Genomic DNA, 15,986 nt, shown 5'->3' with positions numbered 1-15,986 from the left:
TGCGGCCCCCGCTGGACAGGAGGACGACCAGGCGTTTACAAGGATCGGGGGATGAGTTGCAGGATTACTTTTGACTGACTGGCTGACTTTTGGGTGAGAGGCGGGTCAGTCACAGGGCACATATAGACCAACAACCATTCTCACTCACATTCATACCTACGGACAATTTGGAGCCGCGTATGTGGCAGTAAGCTGTAGTTTGTTTTTTTTGGGGGGGGGGAGTCACACATGCACATGGAGAACACAGGAACTCGAACCCATATCTCCTGCTGTGCGGCCAACTTGCTCACCGTTAACCTTGCTAACCACCGTGCAGCCATAACTAACAAATGACGCTTCTTTTATGTGTTTTTGTTCAATTCCAACCAATACAGAGCCGCCTGTGAGAGCTTTCAGATGAGGGGGGCCGACAGCCATACGCGCTCTCACATTAGTCTCCAAAAGTTTCCTACAAGACCAGAAAAAGTCTCAAGATTTGTCGGTAGGTGTCTGAATAAACGGTAAATATAGCGACAAAGTTGGCAAAACCAATCCCTCTTGCTACGTCGTCTTCTGTGATACACCAGGGGCCTTAATTATAACACTTGCATATACACAAAAGTTGCGTATGCCATTTTCACGCCACGAGTATGGTACCTATAAAAACACGACGTGAGAATCGGCGCACCGTGACATCGCCTCTGTCGTTAGCATATGCACTTTTTGGGGACATGGCAAAACGGCAACAGGGGTTGCTAATCGCCGCTTCCCACCACAATCGGTGGCTCTACCCAAGTTCTTTTACACGCTGGTAACGTGTAATGACCAAGTTACATGTTATCGAAATGCTAAAGCTGCTTACCATTCACAGACATCTTGAAGTAACTGACTGTCCAGTCTCTACTTCCGGATCGGATTCGGGATCCAACACATATGACTGTAATGTTAAAAGCCCACCTTTTAAAAAGATACGTCATTTATTATCAACCCCTGTACTGACCAATCACAGCGGAGTGGGTGTGCCTGGAGGCGGGCTGTTAGTTGAATACGTTAAAGCAGCACCAAGTCCAAAGAAATACAGCTGAATAGGTGCAGATACTGGAAGAGAGCTTTCCGTGCGGGTCATCGTGTGTAGCTGCTCTACACGAGTCCACAACTCAATACATATTATAGGGCTGAAAAAGTAGGGTTTACAAAATGGCGTCCTAAGTTGACTATGTTGCCCTCACTGGAAAAACGCTTGGACACCCCCGGGCGAACTAACCTTTAGCTAGCCATGCTAAATACGTCACACCCTTGTTTCCATGACAACAGCTTTTAGGAGTGTGAAAATGTCTCCAAGGCCCGTCCATGCTGGTGTGTCCTCGCTGGCAATGTCCCGTACGTCCACGAGTCCACTTCACACCCTGTCGCTGCACGTTGGCTTCCTCTCGTGGGCGGCAGTCAGACTCCATAAGAACTGGGTCACATAGTCCATCCCTGGTTTGCCTCCCGTGACGCGACCGTCGTCGCTGCTTTTGGCCGCCGTTCTCTGCGTCAACACCATCAGCTGTTGCACGGCGGCCATGCTCGTGTACGCGCCTGAGGCGGCGGCAGGAAGACGCTGGACGTCGGCTCTTTGCTGGTCGGCAGGAAGCAGCGCGGCGGGGGTGTCGACAGGATCCGCGGCTCCAACCTCCACGATCAGCAGACTTGAGGTCTCAAATTCCTCCACCTTGAGAGCGTCCATCGTCTTGTCGAAAAGCTGAGACACATGGAGACAACTTTGGATGGTACACACGGTGTGGTCGTCACCATGGAAACGGCAGCTTACCATCTCCGAGGGGACGTTGAGCTTCTGGAGGACGATGCTCTTCTCAGGAGTGGGGATGTTTGGCCAGAAGGCCACTTTGGCTTTGCTTTGTGGGCAGGAAGGAGACGTTGACATGCTGTGGACCATGAGGAGGTGGACACTGACGGTCTTTTACCTTTTCATGAGGAAGAACGCAACCGTGAGGACCACGACTGTGAGACCAGACACGATGAAGACCACCGTCAGACTGAGGGAGCCTTTTCAAGGGGAAGAACAAAAAAAAATTTTAAACGACAACATCTCCTGTGGTTCAACATCCTGGTGGACAAGTGACCTCGCTCATGAGTCCTGATGACTCTGGCGGCGCTTCGGACTCCCGCTCCGGCCCGGGTGACTCCTGAGACCTGGATCTTGTACACCGTCCCCCTTTGAAGACCCTCCAGTGTGTAGCTGTGAACGTGCGCCGGCACGCTGATGTCTACGGGGGGGGCAGCACTACACGTCACAATTCACGCACTAATTGTACTTATTGACGTGCGCCTCAGTCTTACTGGTCTCCTGCTGCTGGTTCTCGGCGTAGTGGATCACGTAGCCCAGCAGGAAGCCTCTGAGCTCCTCCTGTGGTATGGAGGACCAGCACAGCGCCACGGAGCTCAGTGTCACATTGACCACGCTGACGTTGGCGGGTGCGCTCAGCGGCGCTTCAAAGAGTCAGCAAGGCCACTTAGTCAGGCCGAAGAAGGACACTGGTGAGGACAAAAAGGACTCACATCCTTCCAGGAAGTAGAAGGGAGCGCTGGCATAGGTGACCTCGCTGTTGTTGACGCTCTTCAGGTTGCACGGCGGCCTCTGGGGACGCACATGCAACCACACGTGGTATCTTCTGTACGCCTCCAGACGCTCTGCAACCACACGCGGACGTGTTGGTCATCATCTGCCAAAGGTTGCTACCAAGATGGACCAAGCGACGCGAGACAAACCCGTGATGTCCGACACAGTCCAGAAGTTGTTGGTGTCCTCATAGAAGGACTTGTAAGCCACTGGGCGTCCCTCAGAGCTCCACTCCATGCAGAAGCACACGCTCCAGCTGACCAGGTCGTCCTCCCAGGAGATGGTGAAGGACGCGTTGCTGTGGACGCTCACGTTCAGCATCCCGTGTCCTACTAAAGTATACATAACATTTAAGGGTTTCCAAATAATACTCAGAGTGAGACATCACCGCCACTGACCGGCGGCTCGGGGCGGCACCGTGATGCGGACGGCGGGCGACTCGCTGGCGTTGTTGACGGCGCTGACGTCCACGTGGAAGGACGACGAGGAGAGGACCAGCGTGACGTGGGGACGCACGCTGGTCACGTGATTCTCCGACTCCCCCGACACCTTGGCCACGCACACACGGTAACCCTCGGGCAGGACAGCGCCAGGAAGCTGACGACGGCACGGTTAATTTTATTATGGAAGACGTGCAGCTCATGTTTTACAGTAAACCGTAAGCATTTTACAAGAATAAGTCAAAATAGAATAAGTCATAATTTTATGACAATGTAATATAAGGACAAATAATGTCATTTTACTAGCATAAAGTCAGAAACTTTTCACTTTTTTTCTTGAAATATGAAGAAACAAAATAATTTTGGAATATTATGTTGGGGAAAAGTTATTTTTAAAGAGTGTAAATACTATGGGAATAAAGTCGTAATCTTACAGTGTACTTAATGGGATCCTATTATGCTGATTTCAACCCTTTGTATTGAGTTGTGGACTCCTATAGAGCAGCTACACGCAATAACCCGCACAGAAAGCTTTCTAGAACTTTGGTATTTCCTTGGATTTCCAAAATGGTCTGTTTTAATTCATTCCACGCGCAGCCCGCGTCTGGGCACGCCCATTCCGTACCATCCATGTCAGCGAGAGCGTCCTCTGTCCTGTCATGGTGGCCATCTGTTGTTCATCCACATGGACCAAGACAGGCAGGGCGGTCAGTTCTGAAGGCCAAAGAACGTTTAGAGATGTGTACGCCACGTACGCTAAAGAAGGGGGGGGGGGGAGTGGACCTGGTGCGAGTGGGAAGACTTCACCCCACGGACACTGGGAACACTTGTCACTGGTCTCGCACCGGACCTGAACCTGGTACACCTCAGACGTGTTCACATTGGACACCTGACACTCCGAGGCACTCCCGCAACACGCCTGAAACACACAAAGACACGCGTGTGAAGATATTGGCTTCCTGACGCCTTGGTGTGGTGTGTGTGTCGCTTTAAGACGTCATGCTACGTTAGCCACCAGATAATGCTTTAAAGAGGAAGCTGATTTACCACAGCAGAGAAAAAACTAAGTTTAAAAAAAACGTTAAGTCTCATGAGGAAACATTGAGAAAAGCAGGAAAAAGAAGATTATTTCAGTTAAATACATTTTTTGCCAGTAATGGTCTGTAGCGGACACAATATTATATTCATATTGTATTCATTTTCTTTCAACTTATTTTACATATTTATTTTTTATTACACATTTCTCATAAACATGTTTGCATCGTTTCCTACTAAATTGTGTTAGCTTTGCTAGCGACCTCCTTCCACTGTCCGCCGCCGGCTGCTTTGTGTCGCACGCACAATGACCTGACGACCTCGACATCCTCCTGCGACCATTCCACGTGCACGTGCACGCTCCCCAGGTGGCGCCTAAAAGTCACGTCAGGCGGCGGCCCGCAGCGCACTAGAAGATGGACGGAAGAGGCCGTCAGTGGCGTCGCTGTTAGCAAGCTGTGGGGTGTAGTTTGTTGCGAAAGTGACGATTGTCGTTCAGACTCACGCAGGCCGCTAGGGTGCGCCCTAAAGACGTCTTGGCTGCAGTTGGAGCCAACCAGCTCCAGAACCTGAGCGGTCATCTGGTAGCTTTGGTACACTTTGACCTCCACGGAGGTGTCGCTGATGTCCGGGTAGACCCAACAGTAGCTTCTGGAACTTGACCTTTAACATGACTCAGCACTTTGTTGCTGTGGTCACAAAAGACGACAGAGACGCCGACTGACCTCTGCTTGATGACCAGCGTGAAGTTGGACGAGGACGCCCCTCGCCTCCACGTACACGTCTTTTTCCCTGATGACTGACTGTGCTTGCCAAAACATTCCAAGTCAGAAACTCCACCTGTTACAAAAACACCTGCTGGACTTTCTGCTGGGTCATGGCTGGTCGACTGGGAGGACTTGTTACCTGGAGAGGACACGCGGCAGTGCGGATACTTGGCCGAGACATTGTGTCTCGCACATTTCACTGAAACATAACAGCACGTCGTCGTCATCAGGGAACGGAACATCATACATGACATCATCGGAAAATGATGAGACGAAGTACCAGGACATCATTGTGATACAAGGCAACAGGACATCATCATGAGACAAGGTAGCAAGACAATGAGACAAGGTACCAGGACATCCTCATGAGACAAGGTAAAAGGACATGAGACGAGGTACAAGGACATGAGACAAGGTAACAGGACATCATTGTGATTCAAGGCAACAGGACATCGTCATGAGACGAGGTAACAGGACATCATCATGAGACAAGGTACAAGGACATGAGTCAAGGTAACAGGACATTGTCATGAGACGAGGTACCAGGACATTGTGATACAAGGTAACAGGACATCCTCATGAGACAAGGTAAAAAGACATGAGACAAGGTACCAGGAAGTGAAACAAGGTAACAGGACGTCGTCATGAGACAAGGTACCAGGACATGAGTTAAGGTAACAGGACATCATCATGAGACAAGGTAAAAGGACATGAGACAAGATAAAAGGACATGAGACGAGGTAACAGGACGCCGTCATGAGACAAGGTAACAAGATGTTGTCATGAGACGAGGTAACAGGGCGTCATCATGAGACAAGGTACCAGGACATGAGACAATGTAACAGGACATCGTCATGAGACAAGGTAACAGGGCATGAGACAAGACTTTGCTTGGAGGACCCAAATGTCCACTAAAGGATGGAAAGGACTAAGCTGTCCAGTGAGATGAACCCCTACCTGAGGGGGTCAGGTCCAGCGAGAACACCAGACTCTGATCTACGATCACACCTGAGACAAAAAACTGAGGTCAAATGTGGTACTTGAGAAAGTCCCATGAAGGACTCACCAAAGACGAGGAGGAGGAGAAGACGCTGAGGTCCAAACATGATGATTACGATGCAGGGCGAAAAAGAAGAAGCTGTGTGTCAAAAGGGCGCAGACACGTGTGAGGAGGCGCCTTTGATCTTCTTCAATCTTCTTCCCTTTAAATCTCAATACCACCTAATGAAGGACATCTAGAGAGACCGCATGGATGCTCTCACTGTGGCGTTCTGATGAAGCTGAGGTTCAGACAAAGCTCCTCACTCACGTAGGAAGTTCTTCACGCTTGGCTGACTTAGTCTTTTTTTTATTCAAATGTCCCACAGATCATCTTCACATCTTTCCTTGTAACGGGCAGCCTTTCAAATAAACCATGTGTCAATTTGTACAGGAAAAAAAACAGAAATCTTGTTATCAAAAGTGTTATCAAGTGGAAGAACATGTGGGTTCCTCTCACATTCTTATCAAGATTTTCACCCAACACGACATTTCCTCTCTGAGGAGTAAAAACATCACTTTTTTTTGACGGTACATGAGTCACTACATTGAACTTTTACACAGTATTTAATATGGCTGGAACTTTTACACATGTGTAAAAGTTCCATTGCTGCTGAGGTTCAGGGTCATTCAGGGGAACACCAGTGCTTCAGGCGGTGCAGGGTCGTCAAATGGTGGTCGGTTACATGCATATGTTGCAGCGGGCATCCCTCGTCTGCGTGGTAACAACTGGTCTTAAGATTTTGATCAGGTCTACATGTAACTTAAGTACATTTAAATACATAAACTTTTACATCCATGTAAATACATGCCTCAACTTTCATTTTTTTGCGTTAACTGTAATACTAGTTATATATACTAAACCCGTCGTAGGACACCAGCTCCCTGGTGGTCTAGTGGTTAGGATTCGGCGCTCTCACCGCCGCGGCCCGGGTTCGATTCCCGGTCAGGGAACTACATTTTTTTTGTCTTCATTTGAATTCCTCTTTACTGAGTTCGAAGGAAATTAAACTGTTAATTGTGTTTTTTTTTAAAGTAACTCGTGAACCAATTCATCTTTTTCTTGACGAATGTCACATTTACAGTGTAAAAATCTACAACTACAAATAAAAAGATAAACCAGAGCGTTAAGCATTCATGAGAAGTCGACACGGGCATTAACGAGTAATTCACTAATACTGAAATACAGCAACGTAACATTCGAATTCGAAGATTAAATGTTTACGAAGAAAAATAGTAGTTTCGCTGGTCGGAAATCACTGTCCAGGATTGTTTAGCTAAACAGCCGTTAACAGTTTCCCATTCATTTCCAATGGGAGGTTACACTACGGAGGTAATATACTTTTGTCCAGGGGTGGCGCTGTGATGCCAGTGTTGACCAAAAGGATAACTGCGAAGTCAAATTAACCAGACGGGGGGTTATGTGGCTTGCAGTTTATAAAAATCCATACAGTTTTTTTTAACTAGTATATCCTTTCTGTGCATAGAGTGTAATGTATATTTCTGTAAGCCTATATGTACTGTTACTGTACATACTTTACAGGATACATGTTTTCTCAGTAAGTGATGAGTCAGTCCTTCCACCTTGAATTTCTGTGGACGAATACCCGGAAACGTTGTTCAGCTAAACGTCCCTAAACTGTTTAACATCCATTCCCAATGGTACTGCTAAATCACTATGGGGGCAATATAACTTTGCACAGGAGTGGCGCTGTGGGACGCCATCTGGTGGATACGGCGTCCGGTCTTTACCAACCTCCGAGGAAGACTACCTGGTGACGTCATCACCCCTCGACGGTCAACACGCAGAAGCGCTCGTCTCAACTTTTCGTACCGCAATTGTGTATTGGGTTTATTTTACCAGGAGGTAAAGGTGACATCGTTTATTGTGAATGGATGGTAGTTTTATTGAAAAGTAGACGCACAGGAAGAGATAACGAAAAGACGAAGTGACTGCATATAATTTTACATCTGCTTTATCCTGTCGAAATCTATTGGATTTTGCTTGATATTGCCCTGATAAGTGTCTCCTCTCAGCATGAATGAAGAAGGTAAGATGTTTGTAACATTTAACCACACGTCTAATTCTAGTTAACTCTGAGTTAAGTATAGTTATGGTATCTGTTTAAATGACTGTATGTTAATGTAACATAACCGGCAAAGAAGTGCGGATAAGCTCACATTCAGACTATTTTTGTAATAGCCACGGTCGTCATCAGTACGTTTATTTGACACAATGTCATTATTCATACCAAATACATTTCAGCGTTTCCCACAGGACTGTCAATCTAATCTGCAGTCGGAGGCTGTGTTCGAAAGCGCATACTACATACTTCCATGCCCATACTATCCACACTCCATACTGCATAACCAATCCATCAGACAGTATGCAAAGCGTTTACACTACAGCTACTACATTATAACCCACAATGCATTGCGCTCCTACCCGAGCCGAAATCGACAGGCTGAAGCGGATTTCACTTTAGCGCTAAACTCTTTAAATACATCACTTTATTGGGATTTTTTAAAAGGCTAGAAAGTGACCGTGTAGATACCGAGTGTGTCATTTATTTGTCCAAATACCAACTGTTTACAATTTCGTTCGGACGAATTCGGCAAAAATTTAAGCTAACTCACTTCCGGTTATTTTCACAAATAAAACACCCCTTACTTTTCTCATACAAAAAAAAAACATTGTGATAAATCACTGCTTGTACATCAGCCAACGTTTTTTTCGCGGTGACGTCACGTCGCGGAGTAAGCTAATGATACATACTCAACATTTCTGGCGAATGCAGTGTACATCCGGGAACTTCTCGCATACTCAAAAATTGCGTACTGCCAGTGTAGACACACTGCATACTTAAAGAGTTAGTATGAGTAGTAGGTAAGAACACAGCCATTTCGAACACAGCCATAGCCAGAAATGGTGACTTTTGTCAGATAATGCACCACGTCATCCAGAAAAGTGTAGCAATTGCAAATACTTCGGTATTCACCTTTATTTCATTTGTTGGCATTGGACAACATAAAACAACATGATTGGCACCCTCAGCCTCATTTAGTGCACATAACAAACTGAAGTGTGTCTGTACTCTCAGAGCTGGTGGAGAACTTCCGGGCTCAGATGAGGAAGGATCCAGACGTGGCGTCCGCCGTGGCCGCCATCCGCACCCTGCTGGAGTTCCTCAAGAGAGACCAAGGTGTTGTTGACGTTTCATTGTGTCGCTCTCTCTCTCTGCCTGGTCTGATTCCTATGTGACTTCCTGTTCAGGTGAGACCCTGCTGGGCCTCAGAGAGAGTCTGACGTGGGCCAGGGACCGCCTGACAGGCGTGGACTCGTCGGTGGCCGTGTCATCTGGCGGCGAGCTCTTCCTGCGCTTCATCAGCCTCACGTCGCTGGAGCACCAGGTGGACCACGCAAACATTCCACACACTAACACACCCTTGAGGTCTGGAACCATACTGTACTCCACTTAACCAGCAGGTGGTGCTGTTCCCTTTACAACATTGATTTTATCTTGTATTTACATTGGTTATTGAAATGCTAAATTAGTGTCTATTGTATAAATGAGCTTGTCCTATCGTGTCATTATTGGACTGCTGTCAGACTTCCTGTCATTCAAACTGCAGAGGGGGTGTGGCTAACATCTTCCTCTGTGTTTAATTGGCCTATAAGAGGCCGCTGTGAATGGCAGCCAATCGCAGCACTGTTTCGTGTTGAGGAGGTGGGGTTTCAGAGACATGTTTGTCGAAGTAGTAGTTTCCAAAAATCTCATGGATGAAAATGATGTTTCATCGCCGTAGCAACGGAGCATCTCATGTTTGGCCACCAGGATCTGTCCCGCTGCAAGAAGGTGATGGAGGAGCGAGGGGAGCTTTTCTTAGAGAAGATATCCATGTCCAGAAGCAAAGTAGCCAAGCTGTGTCACACCTTCATCAAAGATGGTGCAGTAAGTCTAATATCCTCATATGTCTACCATATTGGGTAATAGGGGTGTTATTTTATGCCTGGAGGGCTCTAATAATGTAAAACTGTATTTAGTCAAGGTGAAGAGTGCCTCTATTGCTCCCTGCTGACCGTTGTCACCCCCCCCAACAGAAGATCCTGACACACTCCTACTCTAGGGTGGTCCTCCGCGTGTTGCAGAAGGCGGCGGGCGAGAATAAGCGCTTCTCCGTATTCGTCACAGAGTCGCAGCCCGACGGCGCCGGGTGAGTGCGGTTCGAGTCTTTCAGTGTTTTTTAAACATGTGATGTATGAATCGTGTAACCGCCATCATCAAGGCGCCAGATGGCAGAAGACCTGAGGAAGCTCAACGTTCCCGCGACGGTGGTCCTGGATGCAGCTGTGGGGTAAGAATGGCATAAGTATTGGGACGATTAAATGCAAACGTCCAAGCAGATTTTGGGTGTTTAATTTGTGCTATATTTCACGGTTGTGTGTCAGGTACGTCCTGGAGAAGGTGGATCAAGTCATCGTGGGCGCCGAGGGTGTGGTGGAGAGCGGCGGGATCATCAACAAGGTGTGTTTCATGAATTGTTCCCACACGTTGCACGAGCCCACCCATGTTTTGTCTTGTCGTTTGCGCAGATCGGAACCTACCAGATGGCGGTGTGCGCCAAAGCTCACAACAAACCTTTCTACGTGGTGGCCGAGAGCTTCAAGTTTGTGCGCCTCTACCCACTCAACCAACAGGACGTGCCCGATAAGTTCAAGGTGGGACGCCGTTCAGACACGAGCAGGCGCACAATAGATTAGCCGTCCCCGTACACATCCTGTGTAAAAGCAGCACAGCCCAAAGAAGAAAGTTAATTTTTTATATCAAATTGTTAGTTTTTCATGGTTTGTGCACAATAACAATTATGCATATATGACAATAGCATCATTTAGCTTCCACCGCAAATAGATTGCAGTCCTGTTGGAAACACCGCTGCTAACCTAGCCAAACGTACACGCATCACATGACGTCTTGTGTCCTCCCCGGCAGTACAAAGCAGACACGTTGAAGCAACACCCCAACTTGTCCGAGGAACACCCGCTGGTGGACTACACGCCCCCCTCCCTCATCACCCTCCTCTTCACGGACCTTGGCGTCCTCACGCCATCGGCCGTCAGCGACGAGCTCATCAAGCTTTATTTATAAACATTTGGCTCATTAAACGTTGAAAGATGGAAAAGAGGCCTGAGACTTTTCATGATGGCGCTCAGTCGTGTCCTCGCGTGATGGCCTTCTCAAAGTCCTCCTCGCAGATTTGACCCTTCTTCAGCCGCTTGAGGAGGCGAGTGTCGTTGAGAAGCTCCTGCATGTCGTCGTCATCTACGTCGGAGCCCTGAGGACAAGACGCAACACGCTGAAGATGCTGCTTGTGGTTGTTGGGTTTGATGGCGCGTTACCTGCTCCTGCTTCCTTTTGGTGGCCGCCTTCTTCCTGCGCTCCTTCCTGGCTTTCTGCTTGGACCAGGCTTGGTTCCTCTGAGGCTTCTTCTTGTGCTCCATCGTCTCTCGCTTCTCCTTGAGCTCCACCAGCATCTTCTGCCGGCATCGCTCCCTGTGCTTGTCCTTGTAGCGGATGGTCTCCGTGTCCACCTCCACTTCCTGGAAGTCGGGGAAGGTTTTCCCGCGGAGTTCCGGCATCTTTGGCAGGCGGAGGAGAGCGAAGCCGCGAGCCACCGAGGCAAAGTCCAGATCTAGGAAAAACAGCAGAATCTTCAGCTGTCGAGTTTGGACTTCCCCGGTGCCCAACGTGGCGTTTCACCTTTCACCCTGAAGATGAGGCTGCACTCGTGCTTGCCGTACGCCTGCACGTACGACACAAAAGCCCTCATGCCCTTGTCAAACAGGGCGCGGTCCGCCAACGCCATGGCCTTCACTTTGGGTAGAACGTCCACCACATCATTTATGGACGACATCTTCTGCAGCGGACACTGACCACACGACACAAGATAAGTCTCCCTCTGCCGTCATTCGAACCAATAGGACCCTTGCTACTCACCTTCTGGTTGATGGACAGGAAGTTGACGTACGACTCTTCCATGGGCAGCAGGAATACCAGAGCGTTGCCACGGTTACCAATCCTTGCCGTGCGTCCGCATCGATGGACAAACGCGCTGGGAGACAAAGGAGACGCGGTGCTAAAGCTAACATGCTAAATTAGCATCTGGACAGACTGGACTTCAGTCTAAAGTGGTGTGGCACGGTGGCCTTTCATCGGCACATTTGAAAGATACTAAAAAAGCAACAACAGAAAAATACGTCATTTTACAAAATGATTATGGAAATATTTGATAAAGTTTTGTTTTTTTTAATGACATTAGACGGCATTAGTAGATGCCATAAATGATGCATAAGCCACACCCACTCCATTTAGAGAAAAGAGCAGATGTGTACATAGTATGTGTACCGAGGAGGCCAAAAGTAGGGTTACAGTTACTGACATCGATAATGAAGTCACCCTACTTTGGGCCCATCAGATGTCCACGTCATAAAATGGCCTTGTGTGTCAATCATGTGACACATACGTACATGACTCACGACGGGTCATTACATGATAGAAGTCTGACTCAAAGTGTCAAAGAACACAAAATTCATCACGCAGCAGCACCCACAAGCTGTACCTATGAAATAAACATGTACCAATACATATAATATAATCTTTATCTTCTTTCGGAATGGATGGATGGCGCTGCAATGCTGCCTCTATCCAACAGAGGGAGGCTGGCGTCATTGCAGCACCCTGGAAGGCACCAATGCATTATGGGAAAACTTATGGTCTTACTATAAGATTTTTTTTTTTTTCATTTTAAAGTTGTTGAAAGACAATATAATTTTCATAGTCTGTACTATGAAAATGTTGGGCTTAGCTTTACTTTCCAAAGGAAAAAACGTCCTACTGTACGGCTCACAGCCACTAGGGGGCATAGTTGTACTGCGGTTGATGTTCGCATGGTTAAAACCACTGACCTGGCGCTGCTGGGGGGGTCGTACTGCAGCACCCAGTTGACATCTGGAATGTCGATGCCTCTCGCCATGACGTCAGTGCACACCAGGATACCGCTGCAGGAAAAAAAAAAAGCTTTAAATGGCAAACGAGACTTCGACCGTGCAGCGGCGAAAGAAAACCTCTTGAGGGCTCTGAATTCTGCGAAGGTCTTGTTGCGTTTGTGTTTCATCTTGCCGTGGATGCAGTGGACCGGCACCTTCTTGACCAGCGCCTCCAGAGCGCGGCCGTAGTACTCCACGCAGGCGCACGTGCTGGCCAAGAGGACGTGACGCGCTTAAACGGCATGTCGTGGTGATGGATGAAAATCGTACGGCTCACCTGAAGAAGACCAGCTGCTTCTCGTGCTTGTGCTGCCTCAGAAACGCCACCAGGTGGTTGAACTTGTCCTCCGAGCGACAGATCTGACATCATCACAGCATCACGCCACTTCCTGAGTGTTCCAACATGGCTGACAGGCACCCCCCCCCCCCCCACTTACTGTGTAGTAGTTGCAGAGTCTGGACGGCGTCTTCTGGGTGCTGCTGGCGGCGACGCCCTTCTCCTTGACCGTGATGCGTACGGGGTTCCTGAGCCCGGCCCGGACCAGCTTCTCCAACTCCTGAGTCTGAGTGGCCGAGAACAAGCCCGTACGCCGCTGCTTGGGCAGGAAGCTCAGGATGGCGTTCAAACTGTAGCGTGAGCACGTGAGCACGTGAGCACGTTAGCATGTTAGCGTCACCGAGTTGGTCTCCACCCGGCTTCCACGCGGTACCTGTTCTCAAAGCCCATGTCCAGGAGCCGGTCAGCCTCATCCAGAACCAGAACATCCAGGCTCTTGACCGAGCTGGCCAAGTCCAGACCGTCTGACTTCCTGCGAAACATGTCCTCCAGACGGCCGGGTGTTGCTATGACGATGTTGGCCCTGCGGCAAAGACGACCACGATGCATCACACCGGGCACCCTCGGGTTTTCATACATTCAGAGACACGAGTTGACGGAAAAATATAACATTATTCTCACCGAGCGTTTAGCTTTTTCTTTGGCTTTTCGTGTTGAAAAGAGGAAAAGTGTAACGATGGCCATAGAACAATACATTCACAATTCCAATGCTTCTTCTCCTTGTATTTTAGTCCATTTACTGTAATTAAAATGCTTTATTTAGGCCACAATTACCTTAAATATGCATTTTTTTTCTAATAGTAGGCCGTATTCGACCCCTAAAACACGATATTGCATTGTATACTGTATACAGTATACAATGTATGCTGTATACTATAAAGTACTGCTATTATACAGTATACAATGTATACTGTATCATGTAATGTACACCATGTTTAGAAAACAAGCTTTTATGATGGCTGCAGTTCGAGGGTGTCCAAAGTGCGGCCCAGGGACCATTGAAGGGCCACGACTGCTTTTTATTGGCCCTTGGCAGATACTAAACATATGACTAAACAAGAAAACTTCAAAATAAAACTCAGCAAAAATTGAAAAAGAGCAATAACAAAGAATAAAGTTGGTTTAAAATGATAATGTCATGACAATAGAGTCAAAATATCATGACACGAGACTACTTCCTGTGGAAGAAAGCGCTTACTTGTGATACCGGACGGCCGTAACCATCATTAAGGATAAATATAATATAATAATTGGCACCTCTACCTCTACACCACATCAGGCTATCGTCGGCCAAGGCACATTCAAAGTCATTCGGAAATCACAAAACTACCGTACCCACTGCGGTATCCTTAACACATTTGCTACCAAAGACGTATTAATACGTGACATAGTATACCGTACACGACTTCCTATGTGCAACATTATGTTTATTTACCCTTTTTCCTTGAACTTCTCCACATCCTCCATGGGATTGTTGCCACCAATCATCAACATCTGCCTGGAAAGTCACAAAAAATGCAACGTCACCAAACAGGAAGTGGTTTGTCTCCATGGCAAACGTCACATCATGTGCTAAGAGTCGCATGCTATGATTGGCTGAGAGTGACGGCGTGAAGCAGGCTCACGTGAACTGTGGAAACTTCTGGATGAAGTGTTGCATGACTTCACTGATCTGGATGGCCAGCTCCCGTGTGGGCGTGATCACCAGCGCCCCCACCTGGAAGATGATCAAGGAATATCACCATCAATGTCATCCCTCACTACATCGCGGTTCAAACAGAACACGGTCTATTATTAGTACAAACGATACAATACAAAAATAGTAGAAATACAAGCGCCTGGGAAGTGACGTCAGCTATGTAGTGTTGACTGTAACTGAGTGCTAGCAGCAGGTTAGCATTGAAGAGGATGGCCGACAGCAGCTTCCTGCGTGAAAGTTCACTGTATGTGTGTTCTCTGCTTGTTAATAAAGCGTGGAAATTATTACTCAAAAACCATTTTTTTACCTGCATTTTCTTTAGCTTCTCTTCTCTCCTGAGCAAAACTTCCAGAACAGGAATGACGAAAGCCAGCGTCTTCCCACTCCCAGTCACCTAAAGCACCGACACCAACACCGACAAATAGCCACACGTGTAGGAATAATTTATTCATCTTTATAATTATTATAATTAATTTCTGAGCGAAACAGTCACTGACCGCCTCGGCAGCTACATCTTTGTTGCTCATGAAGAGAGGAATGCAAGCCGACTAGAAGGAAAACAAACCATGTGTGTTCACCAGTCAAACATCAAAGTGATGTTAAGTATTTTTTAATTACCTGTACGGGTGTCATGTGCGTGAATTTAAGTTCCCGCAGCGTCTCTAAGACTCCGTCATTGAGTTTGACTGATAAACTATCCCACGTCCAGTCTGTCGTGTTATCCATGATGGAAAAACAAACTCAAGTTGTTAGCCGATGCTAAGGCTAACTCCTCCACGATGCTGCTACTTCCGGTGCGCGGATGTTTACACTCCGGGTGGAAATGATAAAGCAAGTCAGGCTTTGCGCTCTAGATGCAACACAACAAAACTTAAATCCCCCCAAAACTGTAATTCGATGGTAGTTATCAACTCATTTTGTCAAGTTCGGTTTTCGGCTTTACATGAAAGGGAGCATTTGACGTCATATTATTCTACTTCCGCTGAAAGTAAAACGATCTCAGCTATTTCTTGTAATTCTTAT

General features: G+C 47.5%; 3 protein-coding genes and 1 non-coding gene across 6 annotated transcripts; 2 read left to right on the top strand and 2 right to left on the bottom strand.

The window, feature by feature from the left end:
• Positions 1-578: 578 nt before the first annotated feature.
• LOC131107360 (leukemia inhibitory factor receptor) lies at positions 579-6,093 on the bottom strand. 3 transcript variants are annotated; one of them, XM_058057304.1, is made up of 14 exons: positions 5,911-6,093; positions 4,803-5,852; positions 4,583-4,740; positions 4,341-4,486; positions 3,826-3,961; positions 3,668-3,756; positions 3,001-3,199; positions 2,752-2,934; positions 2,542-2,673; positions 2,323-2,472; positions 2,106-2,249; positions 1,947-2,028; positions 1,793-1,877; positions 579-1,723 (listed from the first exon to the last, which is right to left on the bottom strand). In XM_058057304.1, the coding sequence occupies exons 2-14, from the start codon at positions 5,099-5,101 to the stop codon at positions 1,379-1,381; spliced, it is 2,148 nt and encodes a 715-aa protein (XP_057913287.1). In that variant the 5' UTR covers positions 5,102-5,852; positions 5,911-6,093; the 3' UTR covers positions 579-1,378. The 3 variants fall into 3 exon arrangements, with proteins under 3 accessions (XP_057913287.1, XP_057913285.1, XP_057913286.1); XM_058057302.1 differs by having other exon boundaries at positions 3,668-3,961; XM_058057303.1 differs by having other exon boundaries at positions 2,752-2,931; positions 3,668-3,961.
• Positions 6,094-6,764: 671 nt separating this feature from the next.
• Positions 6,765-6,836, top strand: trnae-cuc (transfer RNA glutamic acid (anticodon CUC)). The gene has a single exon. It is a non-coding gene; the product is annotated as a tRNA-Glu (tRNA).
• Positions 6,837-7,613: 777 nt separating this feature from the next.
• eif2b1 (eukaryotic translation initiation factor 2B, subunit 1 alpha) lies at positions 7,614-11,676 on the top strand. The gene is made up of 9 exons (XM_058057659.1): positions 7,614-7,933; positions 8,984-9,085; positions 9,157-9,293; positions 9,719-9,835; positions 9,985-10,097; positions 10,170-10,238; positions 10,333-10,408; positions 10,477-10,602; positions 10,874-11,676. The coding sequence occupies exons 1-9, from the start codon at positions 7,921-7,923 to the stop codon at positions 11,027-11,029; spliced, it is 909 nt and encodes a 302-aa protein (XP_057913642.1). The 5' UTR covers positions 7,614-7,920; the 3' UTR covers positions 11,030-11,676.
• On the bottom strand, positions 10,690-15,897 carry ddx55 (DEAD (Asp-Glu-Ala-Asp) box polypeptide 55). Its single transcript, XM_058057658.1, has 14 exons — positions 15,582-15,897; positions 15,461-15,511; positions 15,271-15,357; positions 14,890-14,981; positions 14,700-14,762; positions 13,638-13,787; positions 13,365-13,554; positions 13,205-13,287; positions 13,006-13,137; positions 12,847-12,939; positions 11,879-11,993; positions 11,642-11,810; positions 11,281-11,573; positions 10,690-11,216 (listed from the first exon to the last, which is right to left on the bottom strand). The coding sequence occupies exons 1-14, from the start codon at positions 15,687-15,689 to the stop codon at positions 11,091-11,093; spliced, it is 1,752 nt and encodes a 583-aa protein (XP_057913641.1). The 5' UTR covers positions 15,690-15,897; the 3' UTR covers positions 10,690-11,090.
• Positions 15,898-15,986: the final 89 nt, after the last annotated feature.

The sequence above is a fragment of the Doryrhamphus excisus genome, chromosome 19, assembly GCF_030265055.1.
Source record: "Doryrhamphus excisus isolate RoL2022-K1 chromosome 19, RoL_Dexc_1.0, whole genome shotgun sequence".
Taxonomy (NCBI): Eukaryota; Metazoa; Chordata; class Actinopteri; order Syngnathiformes; family Syngnathidae; genus Doryrhamphus; species Doryrhamphus excisus.
The sequence above is the reverse complement of the archived record's forward strand: the minus strand, read 5'-3'. Positions and strand labels throughout refer to the sequence as shown.